Source organism: Suncus etruscus, chromosome 5 (assembly GCF_024139225.1).
Source record: "Suncus etruscus isolate mSunEtr1 chromosome 5, mSunEtr1.pri.cur, whole genome shotgun sequence".
Classification (NCBI taxonomy): domain Eukaryota; kingdom Metazoa; phylum Chordata; class Mammalia; order Eulipotyphla; family Soricidae; genus Suncus; species Suncus etruscus.
In genome coordinates, this window is record NC_064852.1 from 93,373,745 (window position 1) to 93,396,284 (window position 22,540).

General features: G+C 37.5%; 1 protein-coding gene across 1 annotated transcript in view; it reads right to left on the reverse strand.

Annotated features, from left to right (window-relative positions):
• Window positions 1-22,540, reverse strand: part of MAP3K20 (mitogen-activated protein kinase kinase kinase 20) — a 199,224-nt gene that overhangs the window by 82,436 nt on the left and 94,248 nt on the right. The window contains exons 6-8 of the mRNA XM_049773534.1: window positions 12,889-12,917; window positions 12,637-12,774; window positions 602-688 (exon numbers count right to left, since the gene is read on the reverse strand). Of these exons, the coding sequence (XP_049629491.1) occupies window positions 602-688; window positions 12,637-12,774; window positions 12,889-12,917 (254 nt within the window). The remainder of the gene's footprint in view (window positions 1-601; window positions 689-12,636; window positions 12,775-12,888; window positions 12,918-22,540) is intronic.

Sequence of the window (22,540 nt, forward strand, 5' to 3'; positions counted from 1 at the left end):
ACTCTGCATGAGGAAGTGCACGGTTATGCCACTGCCTCGCCAATTCCAGCGAGGAGCTCATCTTCAATGTAGTGCTCAACGTAGGTGGCAAAACTGTAATTTTTCCCTTTTTTGAAACTATTTTTTCTTCTTTTATTTTTGAAATTCTCATCTAAGCGACAGTTTCTTGTACTAGAGTGACTCCTGCTGGGAGAGGTAAGTTGAAGTAGCTGAAGGTCTCTTACAGATATATCAACTCCCGGCCAGTAAAAAAGATGTCCTAAACGCAGGAGATGGAGTTAAACTGTTCCCCTACCTTGGACGCAATGGCTTCTTTCATCACTAAGAACAAACCCCTAGGTTTTACAATTGAGACTGAGAAACTAGTACAGTACTTGTACAATTTTTGATCTACAGCATCACGACGTGAAGCTGCAACAATTAGATGTAAAGGGTCCATTCATGAGGAATAACATCACTTTGACCCTTTGTGTTAGCTCCTACTGCTAATCTTTCCATAAGCGTGAACTTACTTTCAATTTGAAGAAGATGAAAAAGTCTTTTGCAAAACCCCAATACTGTTTTCTGATCTATGTACCTGAATGGAGAATCGTAGTCTTACCTCGTTTTTTTCCACTACAAGCCAAGCTACTTGTAATCCTTCCAAACCTTTAAAGGGGACCTCCCTTGTTAGCATCTCCCAGAGAACCTGGAACAAAAAGAAAATGGAATTTTTATTCTTGTACTTTATATTTTTGGTATACTACTGAAATTTTATCTAACATTTAACTGTATCCAATTACCAAATGCACCCAAACCCATTTATAGAAACTTGGGCAAAATTATTTATATATAAAATCATGCATAAACCTTATCCTATTTAATATATATATATTTACACACTTTTATATTTTTAACCTGGCTTAGAAATTATGGCCTCTTGAATTAGATTAAAAATGTTACAAAACCAGTAGGCCTACATAATTTAACTTTCTGTTATGTTACTGAAATTTTTACAGATTAGATTTTTTGAACCAAAACTCTCTTTATGTTCAACTCTGATAAGCAATTAAATAATATTTTAAGGGGTCAAAGTTTTTAAAGTTCAAGGTTCAAGATTGCATATTAAAAAATTCAAACCACTGACTTGCTAATCCACTTCCCCCACAATGGACTTAAAAACTATGACACTGAGATTATATGTCTTGGAAAAAAAATCTCTGTCAAAATCAGTAAGTTATTTTAAAATAATTATGGTACAATTTATTATACTATATCTAAAATGAAATAAATACCTTATGTAGATAGGAACAGAGTTTGTGTGAGTATGTGAGACAAAGGGAATTAAGTTATGTGTGTATTAACCTCTACAATTTTTTTAGGGCTTTTGGGCCATGTCTAGTAGTGCTCAGGGTTTACTCCTGGCTCTGTGCTCAAGGATCACTCCTGGTAGTACTCAGGACACCATACAGTTACTGAGGATTGAATCAGGTTCAGCTGCATGCAAGGCAAATGCCTTAACCACTTGTACTATATCTCCAGCCCCTACAAGTCTTGAAACCAGTATGAGTAATAAATTTCCATTGGAATGGCAAAAAAAGAAAAAAAAACCCAAATTATATTGGAAATGCTGAAAGCAGCCAACAAGTTTGACTTTTCTTTACAAACTGAGTAACAGAAATTTGTACACTTGGTTGCTTTCTCTACATATACAAACAGGCATCAAAATGTGCATATTCAGTATTTTGTGAAATACAAAAAATTCTATAATGTTATTAATAATAGTTACAATAATAACAACTACTACTACCATTTCTGGGGGCTGCTTATATTTCAGGTATCTTGTTAAACCTGTTACTTCTATACTACTGGATAAATATTGTTCTTGCTTGTTGATGAAGAAACTAAGACTTCAGAAAGGTAAATAAATTTGAGCAAAGACATTTATCTATCAAGTGATGGAGCTAGAATATGAATTTACAGTCTGTTATTGAAGAGAAAACTATTAAATTATGTAACTCTAGAGGAGAAAAGTTGTACATGAGTTAATGCGGTCTGCCATGTTTTGCGTAGGAAGCCATGGCAGAAGGGAGTGGTGAATTCGACTATTTTTTGTTTAGATTTCTCTTGTTTTAAAATCAAAACCAAACAAACAAAAATCCCCCTCCTCTAATTAAAACATTGAAGCTTTATTCTCTTCAAGCTAATCAATCTATTAAAGCTTTAACTCTATATACACTGCTTTCTTCATCACTGCTCAAGTCTTATTCGAGCCATAACATGTTAAACAAATTCCGGCTAATACGAAGATAATTAGCAAGAAAATCAGGGAAATTGGCAGATGCTGCTTAAGCAGGAGGAAAAAAAAATTAACCCAAGCTTCTTTGGGCTTTTAATCAAGTGTGTAAGATACTTCTTTAGAAGAGCTACTGAATAATTCTATTTGAGTCCCAGAAGTGATTAGGAAAAGGTAAGGGGCACCCCAGAAGGGGACAATTCTAGCAAACATGAGAAGGGAGTACCTGAATGTGTATGCCACCCCACCACCCCAACGGAAGCCTGTGTGGAGGGGGGGGTACAAGTGGGGCTGAGCAGGAAATGAAATCCCTCAATTTGTTGCAATTATGACTCCCCTGGGGTTGGGGCTGGGGAGAAAAAGAAGATGAGGAGCAAGTCAATGAATGGTGGTGACATTCCTAGGGAGAGAGGCAGTGATGAATCAAACTCAAATAAATGAGATGCTCCAGACCTGCCAATATTCAGATGAGCTTTGTGCACCTGCCTGTCCGAGCCTGGCCTGCATCCAATGTAAATTGGACACTCACCTAAACAGAAATCTGCCAGATTTTTGTAAAAGGCAAAATCAAGAGTTTGGGGGAATAAGGCCAGGCAAATACTAAGTCATATTAGTTTCTATTCAAAATGGTTCCACTGCAAAATGTCCCAAAGCTAACGCAATCTACGTTTTAGCTCTGTAAGAGCCCAAGCTTAGAAAACAAAAGTCATCTTTCCTAACTCCCCCCCCCATTTCTACCTCCCCACCCCCAGGAGCGAATCACAGGGGGATGGTGTCATCCTTGCTCGATTTGGAAGCCCCAACAATGCCTTTCCTCTCAACTCAGTGTCAGAACATTTCATTATTTCAACCATACCAAATGTAGGCTATGTTAAAGGACTACAAAGTGGCTTTTGTTGGTTTTGTTTTGAAACACCAAACTTAGCACAGAAAGGTAACTCTGCTGAGGAACTCACTTGGACAACTAAAAATACATCCAACTATGCCTGAAAATATCAGTTATGAGGATACAGTCCAAACATTAATGTGATCTTTCACCCTGAAAGTACTTTCCAGCTCTTTTTATAGTGCGCCGTCCTCACATTTAATCTGTGCTCACAAGGAAAATTTTCTATTTTTAGTGAACAGAAGAGAAACTTGGACAAAACTGTACTTTTCCTGCCTTTTCTTTTACAAACAATGGAAATCCATTACCTGGGCCAGGCTTGTTCTGGAAAGGCTCAGACACCAGTGAAACTGGTCATGCTCAGCCTAAGTCACTCTTCCCAACTGGTTTGGGCTCAGAAATTGCCAAATCCCTGATCCTTTCTGCACTGTCCTGAGAAGGTCTTTGTTAATAAGGCTCTGGGCTCTCAGATCGTTCAATGATTTGTGTTCCCTGGTCTTTATTATTATTTTTTCCTCTCCTTTTACTTCATGCAGGTAACTTATACAAATGCTGCTTTGGTTGATGTCATTCTAAAAGGGGAGACAAATTCCTTTCTTTCATAACACAGAGGAACAATGGCCTATTTGGCAAAGTTCACCAGCTTAAGACGTAGCAAGAACTACAAAACCCCCTGGTATTTGTAGAATATTGACTGTGGAGCTAGACAAGTGGGAAATGCCAACCTATGCAAGAGACAGAAAACTTGGGTTAAATCTATTTCTAATATTTTTTAATTTAAAGGAGAAAATATTAACAAAAAGCCAAAATATATTGGTTCATCTCTTGGGTAGGTTTCTGAAAGGGCAAAACTGTTTTTCATGCTCTATTCATCTGTCACTGCTGGTTGGGTGGGGCTCAATGAAAAGCTAATGCTTTTGCAAAAGATTTTAAAAAATTTGGGGGTCAGAGCAATAGTACAAGTGGGTAGGGCATTTGCCTTCCATGCATCCAGACGTGGGTTTGATCCCTGGCATCCTGTATGGTCTCCTGAGCCTGCCAGTAGTTATTCCTTAGCCAAGAGTAACTCCTGAGCACTGCCACATGTGCCACCATCCAAAAATAAAAGATTAAATTTTTTTGTTTGTTTTTGGGCCACACTCAACCATATTCAGGATACTCTTGGTTCTTTACTCAGAAATCACTCCTGATGGGTTCAGGTAACCATATAGGATGCCAGGGACTGAAGCTGGTTTACTGCATGCCAAGCAAGTACTTTACCCCACTGTACTAGCCCCAAGAAAGAGAAATGATTGAGGTAATATTGGTTTAAAGAACAAGATATATTTTTAAGGGTATGATTTGACACTTCTTCAAAAGTGTGTCACATGTCACACTTCACCCCAAAATATCAATGTTCCTCCATCACCATCTACTGGGTTCCCTTTACCCTATAATTCCCACAGTTCTCCCACTCTGGTAACCTCAACTTTAGGTCAGAATTCCAGGACTAGTTTGGTTTGGCTTTGCTCTAACCCCTCATTTTGATTATTTTTCACATGAGTAAAATCATCCAGAAATTGCTTTTGTTCTTTTGACTTATTTCATTTGCCATAGCCTTCTCTAGGTGTATCCATGTTGCTGCAAATGGCAAGATTTCATCTTTTTTTAAACAACTGAGAAAAAATACTTGAGTAATGTTTTATTATGCACACATATTTCTTTATCCATTTATCTGCCTTTGGGCACAAGGACTGTTTCTACCTCTTGCTTATTATAAGTAGAGTGGAAACGAACATAGGTGTGCAGTCTTTGGACTAGTATTTTTAGATTATTTTGATGGTTTCCTAGTAGTAGAATTGCTAAATCATATGGTAGACCTATTTTTTAAAATATAGTTGTTTCTGTCATTGTTGTTTGGGCTACAACGGATGGTGCTTGGGACGTAAGCCTGTCTCTGTGCTTAGAGGTGACTCCTGGTAGTGTTTACGGGACCATAGAGCATGGAATCAAAGCCAGGTTAGCCACATACAAGGCAAGCACCTTACACACTACATTGTCTCTCTGGCCATCTACTTAAAAAAACTTTGAGAAATAGTTTTTTTTTACAGATGCTTGATCTATTTATGATCCCACCAACTGTGAACGAGAGTTCTTTTTCCTCCAGAACCCTGCTGACTCATTTTATGGCTGGTTCTTTTGATATAGGTTATTCTCATAGGTGTGGAATGATTGAAATTTTAAGCTCTATTTTCCCTGCTCATAAGTGACGATAAATGTTATTTCCATATGCTATTGGTATCTATATGCCCTTTTTGGTGTACTGTCCATTCAACAGTTCTCCCCATTTTTAAATGGGATTGCTTGTTTTTGTTGTGTTTTTTCTTTGAGTTATGTATCTTGCATATTAGTAATTGGTAGACATATGGTGTGATTATTGCATCCCCTTTTACTTTAATGATATATATTTTTTGCTATGTACCTTTTTGGTGTATTTATTGGCTTTATAATTTGTTGGCTTTTGTTTTCTCTGCTGTTGAAGTAGAATCCTGAAAATATCATATTGAAATCAATATCACAGAATGTTTTGCTTCTGTTTCCTTCTATATATGTTAGGGGTTCAGGCCCAAGATCCAAATCTTTTATCTATTTTGACTTAACTTTCATTTTCTTCTTTTCCATGTGGTCTCCCAGTTTCCCAGGTCCACTAAATTAAATAGATGTTTCTCACTTCACTTCATGCTCTAAACTACTTGATTGAAAATTAACTGTTCATGTAGGTAAAAAGTCATTATGTATACATAATATATTTTTATGTAACATATTATATATAATATATGGAATATGTTATATAATATACATAATTTATGCCATTGCTCTAAATATCTACTTCAGGACCAGACAGATAGCACAGTGGTAGGGTGTTTGCCTTACATGCAGCTGACCCGAACTGGAACGGACCTGGTTTGATTCCAGTATCCCATGTGGTCCCTCCAGCCTGCCAGGAGCTATTTCTAAGTGCAAAACCAGGAGTAACCCCTGAGTGCTGTTCCAATAGAATACTGTTCAGTCACTATTACTAATTGTATTTCTAATACTGTTTCAGTTGCAATTTAGTTTGAAGTTGAGAGCAGGATGACTTCATTCTTCTTTCCCCTTCAGGATGAAGAGGCTATTTGAAATTGTTTTTTGTCCACGCATGCATGCATGTGTGCATGAGTGTGTATGTTCCCATAAACATTTTTACCAATATTTGTTTTATTTCTTGATAAATGTTACCGAAAAAATATTTAATGTATATTCATTTATCATGGTGTATGTTATTTTAGTTTAATTTTTGGGCTTCCTAAGTTGTGCTCATTGAGCCAATGGGCTATAGGCTTGTCTAAAGGGATAGAACTGGGGTCAGTTGAAGGCAAGGCATGTGTCTTAATATCTGTATAACTTTTTTGGCCAAGCATTGAAATTTGATAGAAATTATAATAAATCTGTATAATGCTTTGGATAGGTTAGTCATTTTAATAATGTTAATTCTTCCAACACAGAAAATGGATTATCTTCATTTCTATGTATCTTCTATTTCTTTAAACAGTTTCTTTTTTTTTTGGTTTTTGGACCACACCTGGCAGCGCTCAGGGGTTACTCCTGGCTCTCGGCTCAGAAGTCGCTCCTGGCAGGCATGGGGGGACCATATGGGATGCCGAGATTCGAACTACTTTTGGTCTTAGGTCAACTGCTTGCAAGGCAAACGCCCTACTGCTGTGCTATCTCTTTGGCCCCTAAATAGTTTCTTATAGTTTTTGACGTATAAGGCTTTCATCACCTCTTTAGTTTATTATAAAGTATTTAATATTTTTTATTATTATAAAATGGAATTGTACTCTTGATTGAATTCTCTTCTAGTTGAATTCTTGCATAGAATACAACTTTGATATTTTGACATTTAAATTCTAGTTTGTCAATTTATTATGCTATTTTGTTTCTATAGTTTTTAGTGGAGTCTTCAAAACTTTATTATAATATCTACAAATAATTATGATTTTATTTCTTCTTTTTCAATTTGGAATTAAAATTTGCCCTTTGATTTATGTGCTAGAATCATATTGTTTAATCTTCAGATATTTTTCAGTTTTCTCCTGTGACTAATTTTAAATTTTACACAATGGTTAACAGAAAAGATCAGAAACATATTACACAATGGGTATCAGAAAAGATACTTGCTGTAACTTCAATCTTCATAAACTTATTGACACCTGATTTTAATTCCAACATGCAGTCTCTTCAGAAGAGTGTTTAATATACACTTGATTTATATCCAGCTTTTGCAGACTGGAGGGAGATGAAAATTATACTACACTCATTTAATTTAACTCTGTACTTAAGGTTGTTTCCTACTGATTTTCTATATGTTTATCTTCCATTGGTGAGAGTGGGATGTGAAAGTTTCCTACCATTTCTGGGTTGCTCTAGGTGTCTTTCATCAGGACAATTAATAATCATTTCATATAATTTGATGCTCCTTTGGTGATATATAAATATCTTTTCACCATCCCATTGGTCCATATATATGAATGTTAAGTCCTTTTGATGAACTCTTCCCCCATAACCCCTTTCTCTTATCTTATTACACTTTAAATCTATTTTTATCAAGTATCTATGTTATCTCTATTACTTTTATGTACCATTTGCTGGTAAGATAGTTTTTTGATCTTTTACTTTGAGCCCTATTTTGTTTGTTTGATTTTCAGTTACATTTGACTGTGTTCAGGGATTACTTCTGGATATGTATCCCGGGTAAACTCCTGGCAGGACTTGTTGGACCACATAGGGTGACAGGGATTGACACTAGGTTAACTCTGTGCAAGCTAAGTGGCTTACATGCTGTATTATTGTTTAGGCCCTTGGCCCATCTTAATCATTGTTTTAAAGATCTCTTAGTGTTAGTGAATCTCCTGCTTACACTTCAAGCAAAGCTGGATTTTGTTTCTTGATCCATTCTACCACTCTGTGCCTTCAATAGATGAATTCAGTTCACTGCGATTTGGGGATCTCCTCATGGATGCTGGGTCACTAGAGCTATACTCATTTGTATTTAGGATGTCATGCAGTGCCAGGGATCAAACCTGGAGTCCAGCACATGCCAGGCATGCCCTCTCAACCATCTGAGTTATTTTCTTCATTGATATTTTACAATTTATTGCTATAAATGAATGTACTGACATTTTCCTATGTGGATTCTTTATTAATGCAGTTTGTTTCTATCTTTTGTTATTCTCTTATTCCCCTCCATTATATATTACTTGTCTTTTGTTTAGAGATGAGGCTCCAACTTCTTATTCTTGCTTCCTTATTTTTGTTCTGACTTTATAATAAAGCTTACAGTTATAGTTCTAAGCCCAAAGCTTACTTTAAACTGCTTACAAGTAATATTGAGTTCGTTCTGAAGTCTTCCTCTTCTCTCTCTTTATCTCTCTCTCTCATGTTATGATCTTTAGATATCACAATGCTTTAAATTTGAGTTTTGTTTCCTTTTACAGAAATAACATTAATATTTATTGAAAGGCTGAATGGAAGAATTAAATTCCATTAATTGTTTTATGAAAAAAAATCACTCCTTTAGGGCTGGAGCCATAGGACAGAGGTAGGGTATTTGCCTTGCATGTGACCAATCCAGGACCTTGGTTTGATCCCTGGCGTCCCATATGGTCCTCCAGCCAGGAGCAATTTCTGAGTGCATAGCCAGGAGTAAGCCCTGAGTATCACTAGGTGTGGCTCAATAAGAAAAAAAAAAGATGACACCTTTAAATAAAAGTGATATGCTTGCTGGGCATGCATGGGCATTCATGATTTAGCACTTTGAATATTGTGTGTTAATCCCTTCTGGCCTTTAAAGTTTTTGTTGGGAAATCTGCTGATAGTCTTATGGAGGTTTGGTATGTATGACTCTTTTTTTTTTTTTTCTCTTTCTGCCTTCAGGATTCTCACTTTAACCTTTGTTTTGTTTTGTCATTCTACTTATAATATCTCTCACTGTCTATTTGAAATCATTGTGTTTGGAACTCCAAACTTCCTGAATCTGATATATGTTTTCTTCCTAAATTTTTGAACATTCTTGGTCATTATTTCTTCAAATAAGAGCTTTTACCCTTTCTCTTTCTCCTTCTGGAACCTCCGTTATGAAAATTATGTTTCTCTTAATGCTCAATAGATCTCTTATATTACCTTCATATCTTAAAATTTTATTATTTATTTAGTTGATATTTTTAGATGACTTCCATTACCCTGTCTTTTGGATTATAGATTCAGTCTTTGATCTCTTCTATTCTGCTGCTGAGCTCCTTTATACTTTGTTTTACTTCTGTTGCTGAATTCTTTGGTTTCATGGTATCTATTTGGATTTTTCACTGGCCTTAAAATTCTCTTCCATTTAGAGCCTCATTTCAATAAACATAATGATGACAATTGCTGTGAAGTATTTTTCAGGTCCTTTATATAGTTCTGGTATATTTTCAGGGGTTTGTCTTGATCTATCAGTAGAAGTGAGCTCCTCTTTCTGATTATGTCTGATGTTCTCTAGGGCCATAGTGGAGAGTGTGAGAGTACCATAAGCTGTGGTGTCAAGGTTAAGTATGTCTGGGTGAAGGATGGAAATTCCAAGATCATAAGTGCTTGACAGTAGCTGCAGAGGTATATTGCATAGGATCTGGGCACTGGGAAATGTGTGAACCTGGGAAGAGGTCAGGGTCTCAAGTCCTGAATGTGCACTCAGGGCCTGAGAGGGGATAGTCTGTCTTGTCTGGCAATTGGATGAGCAGGAAAGCAGTAAACAGTGCTGGAGGAGTTGGGTGGGTATGTTTTTCACAAGCTAATTTCACTAACTAATTAAGATCTGGGAGGTCCTTGGCAGGTGGGGCTTGCTGGCTGTATAGAATGTGGCTTGCTCACTAGCAGGCAGGTGGAGACTAGTAGAGACTGTCTGTCAGCCAGGAGTGAAAATTCTTTATGGTTGTTATTCGGTTCACAGCTGATTGAGTTATTGCTGAAGAGTGGGTGGAACTCTTATGAGGGTTTTGCCTTTAAGGCCTTTGAATGAAGGATAGGCTCCAACATGGGGTCCTCTAATATTGCTGTCAGGAAAGTACAAATGTTCACTAAAGTCCATTTCAATGCTATAAGAATGGGGTAAAGGATTCAACTCTGATGAATTGGGAGCTATTCAGATCAGTGTTAGGGACCTTAGAAATCTTTTTTAGTTTATAACTTGTTGTGTATATGATAGTGGAGATAGACCCTCTTGCCAGAGGACTCTCTGTGTCCCATCCACCTAGATGCTATCTATCCTTTGCCATAGAAGTTCTGCTTCTATAGTTAAGACTGTATGTTAACTTTTATAAATAATATAGATGCAAACTGTTGAATTGAAAGATGTTTCTTCTTTTGGAAAGAATACTGGTGACATGGCTGTCCTTATAATTTGTGTGTCTTGTCTGACTTTGATCTTTGGAAACACTTTTAAATCACTCAAGCATCACCAGGAATGATCCCTGAGCACAGAGCCAAGAGTAAGTCCTGAACACCATGAGGAATGGTTACCAGATCCAAAAGAGTAAAACAAACAATATCAAAGCCTATCTTCGAAGTAGTATCAAAAAGTTTAAATCACCAAACAGCTTCTCTTTTGATAGGTCTCAATGTCAAAATTTACAGACAAATTTGTCTCTGGAAAAGGGCATTGGGTTTCTTCCGAACATAGTAAAATAACTCAGAAGCATAAAAGTAGTGATGCAAGTAAATGAAGTTAACTCGGCTTCCATTTTTTTTAAATTTTAATTAATTAATTTTATTTCAATAACTATCTTCTCTTCCCTTTTAGGACCTATCTATTTGAACATGTAATATTATCTTCATTAAATAATATTTTTTGGTGAAAGTTTATTAAAAAAAAGTGTTCTAGAAAGCAAGTTTTATACTTCTCCTAAAAGTTTTAGTCATCTAGAAAATAATGAGAAGGAGTCTGGAATAAGTAAAACCCTGACTTTTCAGTCCTAACTCACACTCAAGAAAAGCAGAGCTAGTGAAAAAGAATTTTTCTTCTCCCTGTCAAAAGTAAACTCTAAGCACACACGTGTACCCTGGGCCCATGTGTTGGTGCTGTGCATATGTATGTTGTCCTCTCATGCGTATGGTGCCTGCATTTCTCCTCTTGAGATGTGTAATTTCATACTTTCATGCTGAGATGTAGGAGGCTAGGGCTCTCTGTCTTTGAAGAAGCTCTCTTGAGTGCATTTCTCTCTATTTCCTCTCTCTCTCCCTCTCCTCCCCTACCCTTCCACAGAATTCCCAAATAAAACATGGTATTATTTTAAAAAGTAGATTCTAATGTAGAAAATAAAATGTAATATAAACCCTAATGTAAAAATCACTAAAAAATACTGTATTATTGAACCTTAATATTATGTGACTGAGGCGACTGGATTTTACAGAGCAATATCTTGTCTGTCAATACAAACTTACACATGAAGAGAATGTTTGCTGCCAAGGCAGCAAAAGTTGCTGCAGTATTTAAATTACTTGATAGGTACTTAGTTAAACATTTGCTTAATTATTCAAAACAAAGGTGACAAAAGTGTGGCCTTCTGCTACCAACCCTACTCTGCCTCACCCACAGGCTTAACTCTGTTCTTGTAATTATAGTGGTTATTCTTGTGAAATATCTTAGATCCATTTTTCAGGGGGCTCCACATGCCAGAGAAGTCTTACAGAATATAGGGGCTAGATCATGCTATGCATATTTTCTTCCATTCTCCTCAGAAATTCGCCTATCCATTTGATGGCTGATACTAAAAAAAAAATCTTCTTAATAATCTGGTGGCTCTCTTGATGTTGTATAAAATTTGAGTAATCCATCATGCTGAAGACTTGTTTTAAATGGCCCATTTCCACATAATGTCAGATTCTCCATTTTGTTGTCCACACATACTCTTTATAAGGGACCATCAGACCTGATGTTATTTATGTGCACTCTAATTTGTTTCTGGAAAAGGGCACTGGGTTTCTTCCCAACACTGTAAAATAACTCAGAAGCATAAAAGTGCTGATGCAAGTAAATAAACATTTCAGCGATTAGAAAATGTTCTCTAGGTTGCCACTATTCCACAAAAAAGGATCCATTAACTCAGTGGACTAAGCATGTGCTTTGGAGGCTCACATGATAGTCGAGAGGGTAAGGTGCATGCCTTGTGCATGGACAATGCTGGTTTGATCTCTCACAACATATGGTCTCCTGAGCCAGGAGTGATCCATGAAGACAGGGCCAGGAAGTAAGCCCTAAACATAGCTGGCTGTGACCTAACTGTTGTTCCTAAATAAGTGTCCTCAAAAGATTTCATTTGCTTAATCCTAACCTGTACCTACGGGTAAGTTAAATTGTGTTCCTCTTCTTGTAGGTTTGCTTTTCCTATTTTATTCAGCAACAAAATTTTTTAAGTGAACTTACCACCCCATAGGAATAGGTGTCACACGTTTCAGATACAGGGAGACTTTGGATAACCTCTGGAGCCATCCATGGGAACGTTCCAACCAAGGACATGTGTGTGGTGTGGTTATGGAACCGAGAGGCACCAAAATCACAGATCTGAGAAAAGAGAGGCAAGGATCCATTTTTTGTTTATTGATTAGTAAGAGAGTTATCAGTCACACAATACTAAATATAAAATTAATAATGTGTTAACTAAAATATTAGTCTTACCTTTAATACTCCATCAACAGCTATAACAACTGAAAGAAAAAGATAAGTTATGAAAATCATGTAATTTGTTTGAATTACTTTATGCTAAAATAATGTCTAATTTCCACATAGCATTATAAAAGGTAAAATCAAAGTGTTTCCAAATTCAGACCACTAGAAAGGAGCTGACATTAAAATAATAAACTAACTTTAACTAACAAGTCATTGAAGGCATTTGTGTAATAAAAATCCAAACGAGGGGCTGGAGTGATAGCACAGCGATAGGGCATTTGCCTTGCACATGCCTGACCCTTGATGGACCTGGGTTCGATCCCCGGCATCCCATATGGTCCCCCAGCCAGGAGTGATTTCTAAGCACATAGCTATGAGTAACCCCTGAGCATCACTCGGTATGGACCCAAAACAAACAAACAAAAAAATCCAATGAGTTCACAGGAGACATGAGTTCAGAGAGATAGCACAGCTGTCAGGCATTTGCCTTGCATGCAGGTGACCCAGGAGGGATTCAATTCGATTCCTGGCATCCTATATGAGCCCTCAGCCTGCCAGGGGTGATTTCTGAGTGCAGAACCAGGAGTAACCCCTGAGTGCCATTGGGTGTGGCCCAAAAACCAACAAACCAATCAATCAATAAAGTTTTTTAAAAAATGATTTTATGGCATAGCTGGTTTTCTTAATCAAAGTATAATTTTCTTGGAGAAAGAGATAATAATTATTCATCTCATTCATTTATGTAACTAATATTTATTGAGCATCCGATTTAGGGTAAGACAATACATTATATTCAGAAATAGAAAGGCAAATATTGGTATTATCTTTCTTTTCATACTGCTTAGAGTCAATGAAAGAAATAATTAAACAAGCATCTGTAATAAAGTGGGATTAATTCCATGGAGACAAAGAGACTGCCGTAGAACAGAGAAATAGGATATTTTATTTTATTTTTTATTTTTTTAACTTTATTTAAAGAAAATGCATCATATCATTGACCATAAAACGATTGTTTCCAGATAAGTAAGAGCACAATTGTTAAATAAAAAAGAATAGAAAAAAGAAAAAAGGAAGAAGAAAAAGAAAATTAAAAAATAATTAAAATGTACAGTGTACAAGCACATTTGTGAAAATTAATTTATCTCCAATGAGGTTATTAGGAAATACATTTGTGCCCATATATTATTATGGGATTAATATTTCAGTCAGGTTCTTTTTGGCATATCAGTATGTAAATTCCAGATATATTTTGTTTCTGATTTTTTTCTTTTTTTTTTAATTTATTTAAACACCTTAATTACATACATGATTGTGTTTGGGTTTCAGTCATGTAAAGAACACCACCCATCACCAGTGCAACTTCCCATCACCAATGTCCCAAGTCTCCCTTTGCCCCACCCGACCCCCGCCTGTACTCTAGACAGGCTCTCCATTTTCCTCATACATTCTCATTATTAGGACAGTTCAAAATGTAGTTATTTCCCTAACTAAACTCATCACTCTTTGTGGTGAGCTTCCTGAGGTGAGCTGGAACTTCCAGCTCTTTTCTCTTTTGTGTCTGAAAATTATTATTACAAGGGTGTCTTTCAATTTTCTTAAAACCCATAGATGAGTGAGACCATTCTGCGTTTTTCTCTCTCTCTCTGACTTATTTCACTCAGCATAATAGATTCCGTGTACATCCATGTATAGGAAAAATTCATGACTTCATCTCTCCTGACAGATGCATAATATTCCATTGTGTATATGTACCACAGTTTCTTTAGCCATTTGTCTGTTGAAGGGCATCTTGGTTGTTTCCAGAGTCTTGCTATGGTAAATAGTGCTGCAATGAATATAGGTGTAAGGAAGGGATTTTTGTATTGTATTTTTGTGTTCCTAGGGTATATTCCTAGGAGTGGTATAGCTGGATTGTATGGGAGCTCGATTTCCAGTTTTTGGAGGAATCTCCATATCGCTTTCCATAAAGGTTGAACTAGATGGCATTCCCACCAGCAGTGGATAAGAGTTTCTTTCTCTCCACATCCCCGCCAACACTGTTTATTCTCATTCTTTGTGATGTGTGCCATTCTCTGGGGTATGAGGTGGTATCTCATCGTTGTTTTGATTTGCATCTCCCTGATAATTAGTGATGTGGAACATTTTTTCATGTGTCTTTTGGCCATGTGTATTTCTTCTTTGTCAAAGTGTCTGTTCATTTCTTCTCCCCATTTTTTGATGGGGTTAGATATTTTTTTCTTGTAAAGTTCTCTCATTGCCTTGTATATTTTGGAGATTAGCCCCTTATCTGATGGGCATTGGGTGAATAGTTTCTCCCACTCAGTGGGTGGCTCTTGTATCCTGGGCACTATTTCCTTTGAGGTGCAGAAGCTTCTCAGCTTAATATATTCCCATCTGTTAATCTCTGCTTTCATTTGCTTGGAGAGTGCAGTTTCCTCTTTGAGGATGCCTGTAATGTCCTGGAGTGTTTTGCCTATGTGCTGTTCTATATATCTTATGGTTTTGGGGCTGATATCGAGGTCTTTAATCCATTTGGATTTTACCTTCGTACATGATGTTAGCTGGGGGTCTAAGTTCAATTTTTTGCAAGTGGCTATCCAATTGTGCCAACACCACTTGTTGAAGAGGCTTTCCCTGCTCCATTTAGGATTTCCTGCTCCTTTATCAAAAATTAGGTGGTTGTATGTCTGGGGAACATTTTCTGAGTATTCAAGCCTATTCCACTGATCTGAGGACCTATCCTTATTCCAATACCATGCTGTTTTGATAACTGTTGCTTTGTAGTACAGTTTAAAGTTGGGGAAAGTAATTCCTCCCATATTCTTTTTCCCAATGATTGCTTTAGCTATTCGAGGGTGTTTATTGTTCCAAATGAATTTCAAAAGTGTCTGATCCACTTCTTTGAAGAATGTCATGGGTATCTTTAGAGGGATGGCATTAAATCTGTATAATGCCTTGGGGAGTATTGACATTTTGATGATGTTAATCCTGCCAATCCATGAGCAGGGTATGCGTTTCCATTTCCGTGTGTCCTCTCTTATTTCTTGGAGCAGAGTTTTATAGTTTTCCTTGTATAGGTCCTTCACATATTTAGTCAAGTTGATTCCAAGATATTTGAGTTTGTGTGGCACTATTGTGAATGGGGTTGTTTTCTTAATGTCCATTTCATCCTTATTACTATTGGTGTATAGAAAGGCCATTGATTTTTGTGTGTTAATTTTGTAGCCTGCCACCTTGCTATATGAGTCTATTGTTTCTAGAAGCTTTTTGATAGAGTCTTTAGGGTTTTCTAAGTAGAGTATCATGTCATCTGCAAACAGTGAGAGCTTGACTTCTTCCTTTCCTACCTGGATTCCCTTGATATCCTTTTCTTGCCTAATCGCTATAGCAAGTACTTCCAGTGCTATGTTGAATAGGAGTGGTGAGAGAGGACAGCCTTGTCTTGTGCCAGAATTTAGAAGGAAGGCTTTCAGTTTTTCTCCATTGAGGATAATATTTGCCACTGGCTTGTGGTAGATGGCCTTCACTATATTGAGAAAGGTTCCCTCCATTCCCATCTTGCTGAGAGTTTTGATCAAGAATGGGTGTTGGACCTTATCAAATGCTTTCTCTGCATCTATTGATATGATCATGTGGTTTTTATTTTTCTTGTTATTGATGTTGTGTATTATGTTGATAGATTTACGGATGTTAAACCAGCCTTGCATTCCTGGGATGAAACCTACTTGATCGTAGTGGATGATCTTCTTAACGAGGCATTGAATCCTATTTGCCAGGATTTTGTTGAGGATCTTTGCATCTGCATTCATCAGTGATATTGGTCTGTAATTTTCTTTTTTGGTAGCGTCTCTGTCTGGTTTAGGTATCAAGGTGATGTTGGCTTCATAAAAGCTATTTGGAAGTGTTTCTGTTTGTTCAATTTCATAGAAGAGTCTTGCCAAGATTGGCAGTAGTTCCTCTTGGAAAGTTTGATAGAATTCATTAGTGAATCCATCTGGACCTGGGCTTTTGTTTTTCGGCAGACATTTGATTACTGTTTTAATTTCATCAATGGTGATGGGGGTGTTTAGATATGCTACATCCTCTTCCTTCAACCGTGGAAGATTATAAGAGTCCAAGAATTGATCCATTTCTTCCAGGTTCTCATTTTTAGTGGCGTAGAGTTTTTCAAAGTAGTTTCTGATTACCCTTTGAATCTCTGTCATATCAGTAGTGATCTCTCCTTTTTCATTCCTGATACGAGTTATCAAGTTTCTCTCTCTCTCTCTCTTTCTTTGTTCGGTTTGCCAGTGGTCTATCAATCTTGTTTATTTTTTCAAAGAACCAACTTCTGCTTTCGTTGATCTTTTGGATTGTTTTTTGAGTTTCCACTTCGTTGATTTCTGCTCTCAGCTTTGTTATTTCCTTCTGTCTTCCTATTCTTGGGTCCTTTTGTTGAGCATTTTCTAGTTCTATTAGCTGTGTCATTAAGCTACTCAGGTAAGCTCCTTCTTCCTTCCTGATGTGTGCTTGCAAAGCTATAAATTTTCCTCTCAGTACTGCTTTTGCTGTGTCCCATAAGTTCTGAGAGTTTGTGTCTTTATTGTCATTTGTTTCCAGGAACCTTTTTATTTCCTCCTTGATTTCATCTCGGACCCACTGGTTATTGAGCATGAGGCTGTTTAACTTCCAGGTGTTAAAGTGTTTCTTCTGTGTCCCTTTGGAGTTCACAAATAATTTCAGAGCCTTGTGGTCAGCGAAGGTAGTCTGCAAAATTTCTATCCTCTTGATCTTATGGAGGTATGTTTTATGTGCCAGCATGTAGTCTATCCTGGAGAATGTCCCATGTACATTGGAGAAGAATGTGTATCCAGGTTTCTGGGGATGGAGTGTCCTATATATATCCACTAGGCCTCTTTCTTCCATTTCTCTCCTCAGGTCTAGTATATTCTTGTTGGGTTTCAGTCTGGTTGACCTATCCAGTGTTGACAAAGCCGTGTTAAGGTCCCCCACAATTATTGTGTTGTTGTTGATATTATTTTTCAGATTTGTCAACAGTTGAATTATATATTTTGCTGGCCCCTCATTCGGTGCATATATGTTTAGGAGAGTGAATTCTTCCTGCTCTACGTACCCCTTGATTATATAAAATGTATGTCTTTGTCCCTTACAACCTTCCTGAGTATAAAGTTTGCATTATCTGATATTAGTATGGCCACTCCAGCTTTTTTATGGGTGTTGTTTGCTTGGATAATTTTTCTCCAGCCTTTTATTTTGAGTCTATGTTTGTTCTGACTATTCAGGTGCGTTTCTTGTAGGCAGCAGAAGGTTGGATTGAGTTTTTTGATGCATTTAGCCACTCTGTGTCTCTTAACTGGTGCATTTAGTCCATTGACGTTGAGAGAAAGAATTGTCCTGGGATTTAATGCCATCTTTATATCGAAATTTGGTGTGTCTTTTGGTCAGTCTTGTCTTAGATTAGGTCTTTCAGTTTTTCTCTTAAGACTGGTTTTTTGTCTGTGAAGTTTCTGAGCTGTTTTTTGTCTGTGAAGCCATGTATTCTTCCGTCAAACCGGAAAGTGAGTTTTGCTGGGTATAGTATTCTGGGTGAAGCATTCATTTCATTCAGTCTTGTCACAATATCCCACCACTGCTTTCTGGCATTGAGTGTTTCTGGTGACAGGTCTGCTGTAAATCTCAGGGAAGCTTGCTTGAACGTGATTTCCCCTTTTGATCTTGCTGTTTTCAGAATTCTGTCTCTATCTGTGGGATTTGTCATTGTGACTAGGATGTGTCTTGGGGTGGTTTTTCTGGGGTCTCTTTTGGTTGGTACTCTTCGGGCATGCAGGATTTGATCACATATATTCTTTAGCTCTGGAAGTTTCTCTTTAATGATGTTCTTGACCGTTGATTCTTCCTGGAAATTTTCTTCCTGGGTCTCTGGGACTCCAATGATTCTTAAGTTGTTTCTGTTGATCTTATCATAGACTTCTATTTTCATCTGTTCCCATTCTTTGACTAATTTTTCCATTGTCTGCTCATTTGCTTTAAGTTTTTTGTCCAATCTCTCCTGCTGTATGGAATTGTTATGTATCTCATCTTCCACAGAACCAAGTCTATTCTCAGCTTCTGATACCCTGTCCCAGAGCTTATCCATTTTGTCATTCACTTCGTTTACTGACTTTTTCAGTCCTGTTAGTTGACATGTTTTTTCAGTTTGGAGTTTTGTGATTTCTGTCTTCATATTTTCTTGGTTCTTATTAGTGTTCTGTTCAACTCGATCCATGGTTTCTTGGAGTCCGTTGAGCATCTTCCATATTGCTAGTCTAAAGTCCTTATCTGAGAGGTTGATTAGTTGGTTGGTCATTATCTGGTCCTCAGAATTGTCATCTTCATTCTCTATGTCTGATGCTGGCCTGCGTTGTTTCCCCATTGTCACACTTGTATTGTGGGTTTTTCTACGTGTTGTGGTGGTATTCATTGTCTATATGATGCAGGCAGCACATTCCTCTGGCTCCTCCCTTTCTGGATGGGCTGACTTGTCTCTAAGGGAGGGGAGTCCGTGGATGAAGCCTCACACTGGGTCAAATCTTAGGCCCGAGCATGCAACAGAGAAGACAGTCCGGAGAGAAATGTTTGCTTCTGTGATATAGCGCCGTTCTTAGTGTGATTTTTCCTTCTTGTTGCAATGGAGTTCTTTCCTTAGAAAGAGTGCACGGCCGCTCCGCTTCGCTACGCGGCCGTGCTCCGCTGGAGCCTCTTTTTGCCCCACTCGCAAGAGTTTCACGCAAGAGGACAGTAGACAGACATAGACAGGTCACACTCACAGTTTTTCACAGTTGGGCCCCACTGGGCTGGTGTACTTTCGCGGATTTTCCCCGCCTGGTGTCACACACAGGCAGCCGGCTTTTGCAAAGCTTAGCCGGTTTTCATGCTCTGTAGTCCCTCCCTGAAAATGGCGTCTGGGCGAGCGAGGTTTCTGGAACCTCTTTTTGCCCCACTCGCTAGAGTTTCACGCAAGAGGACAGTAGACGGACATAGACAGGTCACACTCACAGCTTTTCACAGTTGGGCCCCACTGGGCCGGTGTACTTTCGCGGATTTTCCCCGCCTGGTGTCACACACAGGGAGCCGGCTTTTGCAAAGCTTAGCCGGTTTTCATGCTCTGTAGTCCCTCCCTGAAAATGGCGTCTGGGCGAGCGAGGTTTCTGGAGCCTCTTTTTGCCCCACTCGCATCACGCAAGAGGACAGTAGACAGACATAGACAGGTCACACTCACAGTTTTTCACAGTTGGCCCCCCCGAAATAGGATATTTTAATCCAAGGAGGGAGAAGAATATTACTGAAGAATGATGCTAAAGCTAAAATCTGAAGAATTACTTGGGTTAGCCATAAGTAGGAGACCTAGGAATCTACTTGGAGAGAAGTAGATTTCTAGGCAAAGGAAAACTTGTATAAAAGGATAGGAATAGAGGAAAAGAGAAGCAATAGTGGGAGGAAAGGGCCATGTCAAAGAAAATGTATGTTTTCATATGTGGATGTCAGTGGATGGATTTTAAGTGAAAGAATAAAACAAAAAGTCCAATATGCAGAAGGGAGAATATATTAGAGAAGAGTTGAATAGGATGATTTTGTATATTCAAGTTTCTGTAGCCCCAAGAAACAATACTCAAAGATCAAATGAGGAAATATAGTAGTCAACTCAGGACTTTGAAATCAAATTGTAATTTCTTTTAATCTAATTTATCTTTGTATTTTTTAATTACTGAAAAAATGAATGCCAATTTTATTTTTAGGGAGAAGAAAGAAGATAAAAAGGTGACTTCGGACACAATACACAGATACATAGTTTTGAATTTGAGATTTATTTGTAAGGGAATGGGTAAATGTAAGCCAGGTAAAGGTCAGGAATAGAATCCGAAAAGCACAGTAGATGCTTAATATTAGATGCTAGTAAATTAACTGATAAATGGGAAAAGTAATCTCTGGCTGATCTAATATTTAGAAATACCCAATGGGTAAAAGTGATAATATACAACAAACTATAAACTTTATAATATAAAACTACACTCAGTTACTTTAAAAGTACCATTACTATTTTTCTTAATACAAGATTAACAAATGCACTTAGAAACCTAATATTATAAAATAAAATAAACTATGAAAGAGACTTCTTAATCCCTCTCTTCAGAAAGAAACAGCTATAAGAATACTCGCGACATTTTTCAAAGAAGTGGATCAAACAGTCTTGAAATTCATTTGCAACAATAAATGTCCTTGAATAGCTAAAGCAATCCTTGGGAACACAGATGTGAGGAATCACTCTCCCCAACTTTAAATGGTACTAAAGCAGTAGTCATTAAAACAGCATCGTATTGGAATAAAGACAGACCCTTAGATCAATGGAATAGACTTGAATACTCTGAGATGGACCCCAGGTATACAATCAATTAATCTTTGATAAGGGGGCAAAAATGCAAAGTGGAGCATAAAATGCCTCTTTAACTAGAGGTGCTGGGAAAACTGATCAACGACAAAAACTGAACTCAGATCTCTCTTTTACACAATGCAGAAAGGTCAAATAAAAATAAATTAAAGACCTTAATATCAGACCTGAAACTATAAGACACACAGAAAAGTTTAGAAAGAACACTCATGACATTGAATTAAAGGTAGCTTTAAATATGAGAATCACTAGCCAAGTAAGAGGAAGCAAAGATAAACAAAAGATAAACAAAGGGGAATACATTAAAAATGAGAAACTTCTAGGGGCAGAGCAATGGCACAGCGATAGGGCATTTGCCTTGCCTGCAGCTAACCCAGTATGGACCTGGGTTCGATTTCCAGTGATATCTGAGTGCATAGCCAGGAGTAACCCCTGAACATCGTCGGGTGGGGCTCAAAAACAAATAAATGAAAAATAAAAGAGAAACTTCTGCACTTAAAAGGAAACAGTGACTAGGATACAAAGACAACCCACAGAATGGGAGAAGCTATTCACCAAATACTCAATTGATTAGAGGTTAATACCTAAGATATAAAAGAAACTGATAGAACTTAGCAAAAGAAAAAATCTAACCCTATCCAAAAATGAGGGAAGAAATGAACAGACATGTTTTTCAAAAAAGAAATACAGATGGCCAAAAGGCACATGAAAAATGCTCCACATTACTAACCAACAGGAAGATGCAAATCAAAACAACAATAAGGTACCATCTCATGCCACAGAGACTGACATACATCACAAAGAACATGAGCAATCAGTGCTGATGGGAATGTTGAGAGAAAGGAACTCTCATTCACTGCTGGTGGGAATGCCATCTAATCCAGCCTTTATGGAAAAACAATATGGAGATTCCTCAAAAACTGGAAATTGAACTCCCATATGATCCAGCTATACTACTCCTAGGAACACAAAAATACAATACAAAAATGCCTTCCTCATACCTATATTTATTGTAGTGCTATTCACAATAACCAGACTCTGGAAACAATCAAGATGCCCTTCAACAGGTGAATGGCTAAAGAAACTGTGGTACATATACACAATAAAGTATTATGCAGCCGTCAGGAGAGATGAAGTCATGAAATTTTCCTACACATGGATGTACACATGAGTAAAATAAGTCAGAGGGAGAAAAAGAGACACAGACTAGTCTCACTCATTTATGGGTTTTAAGAA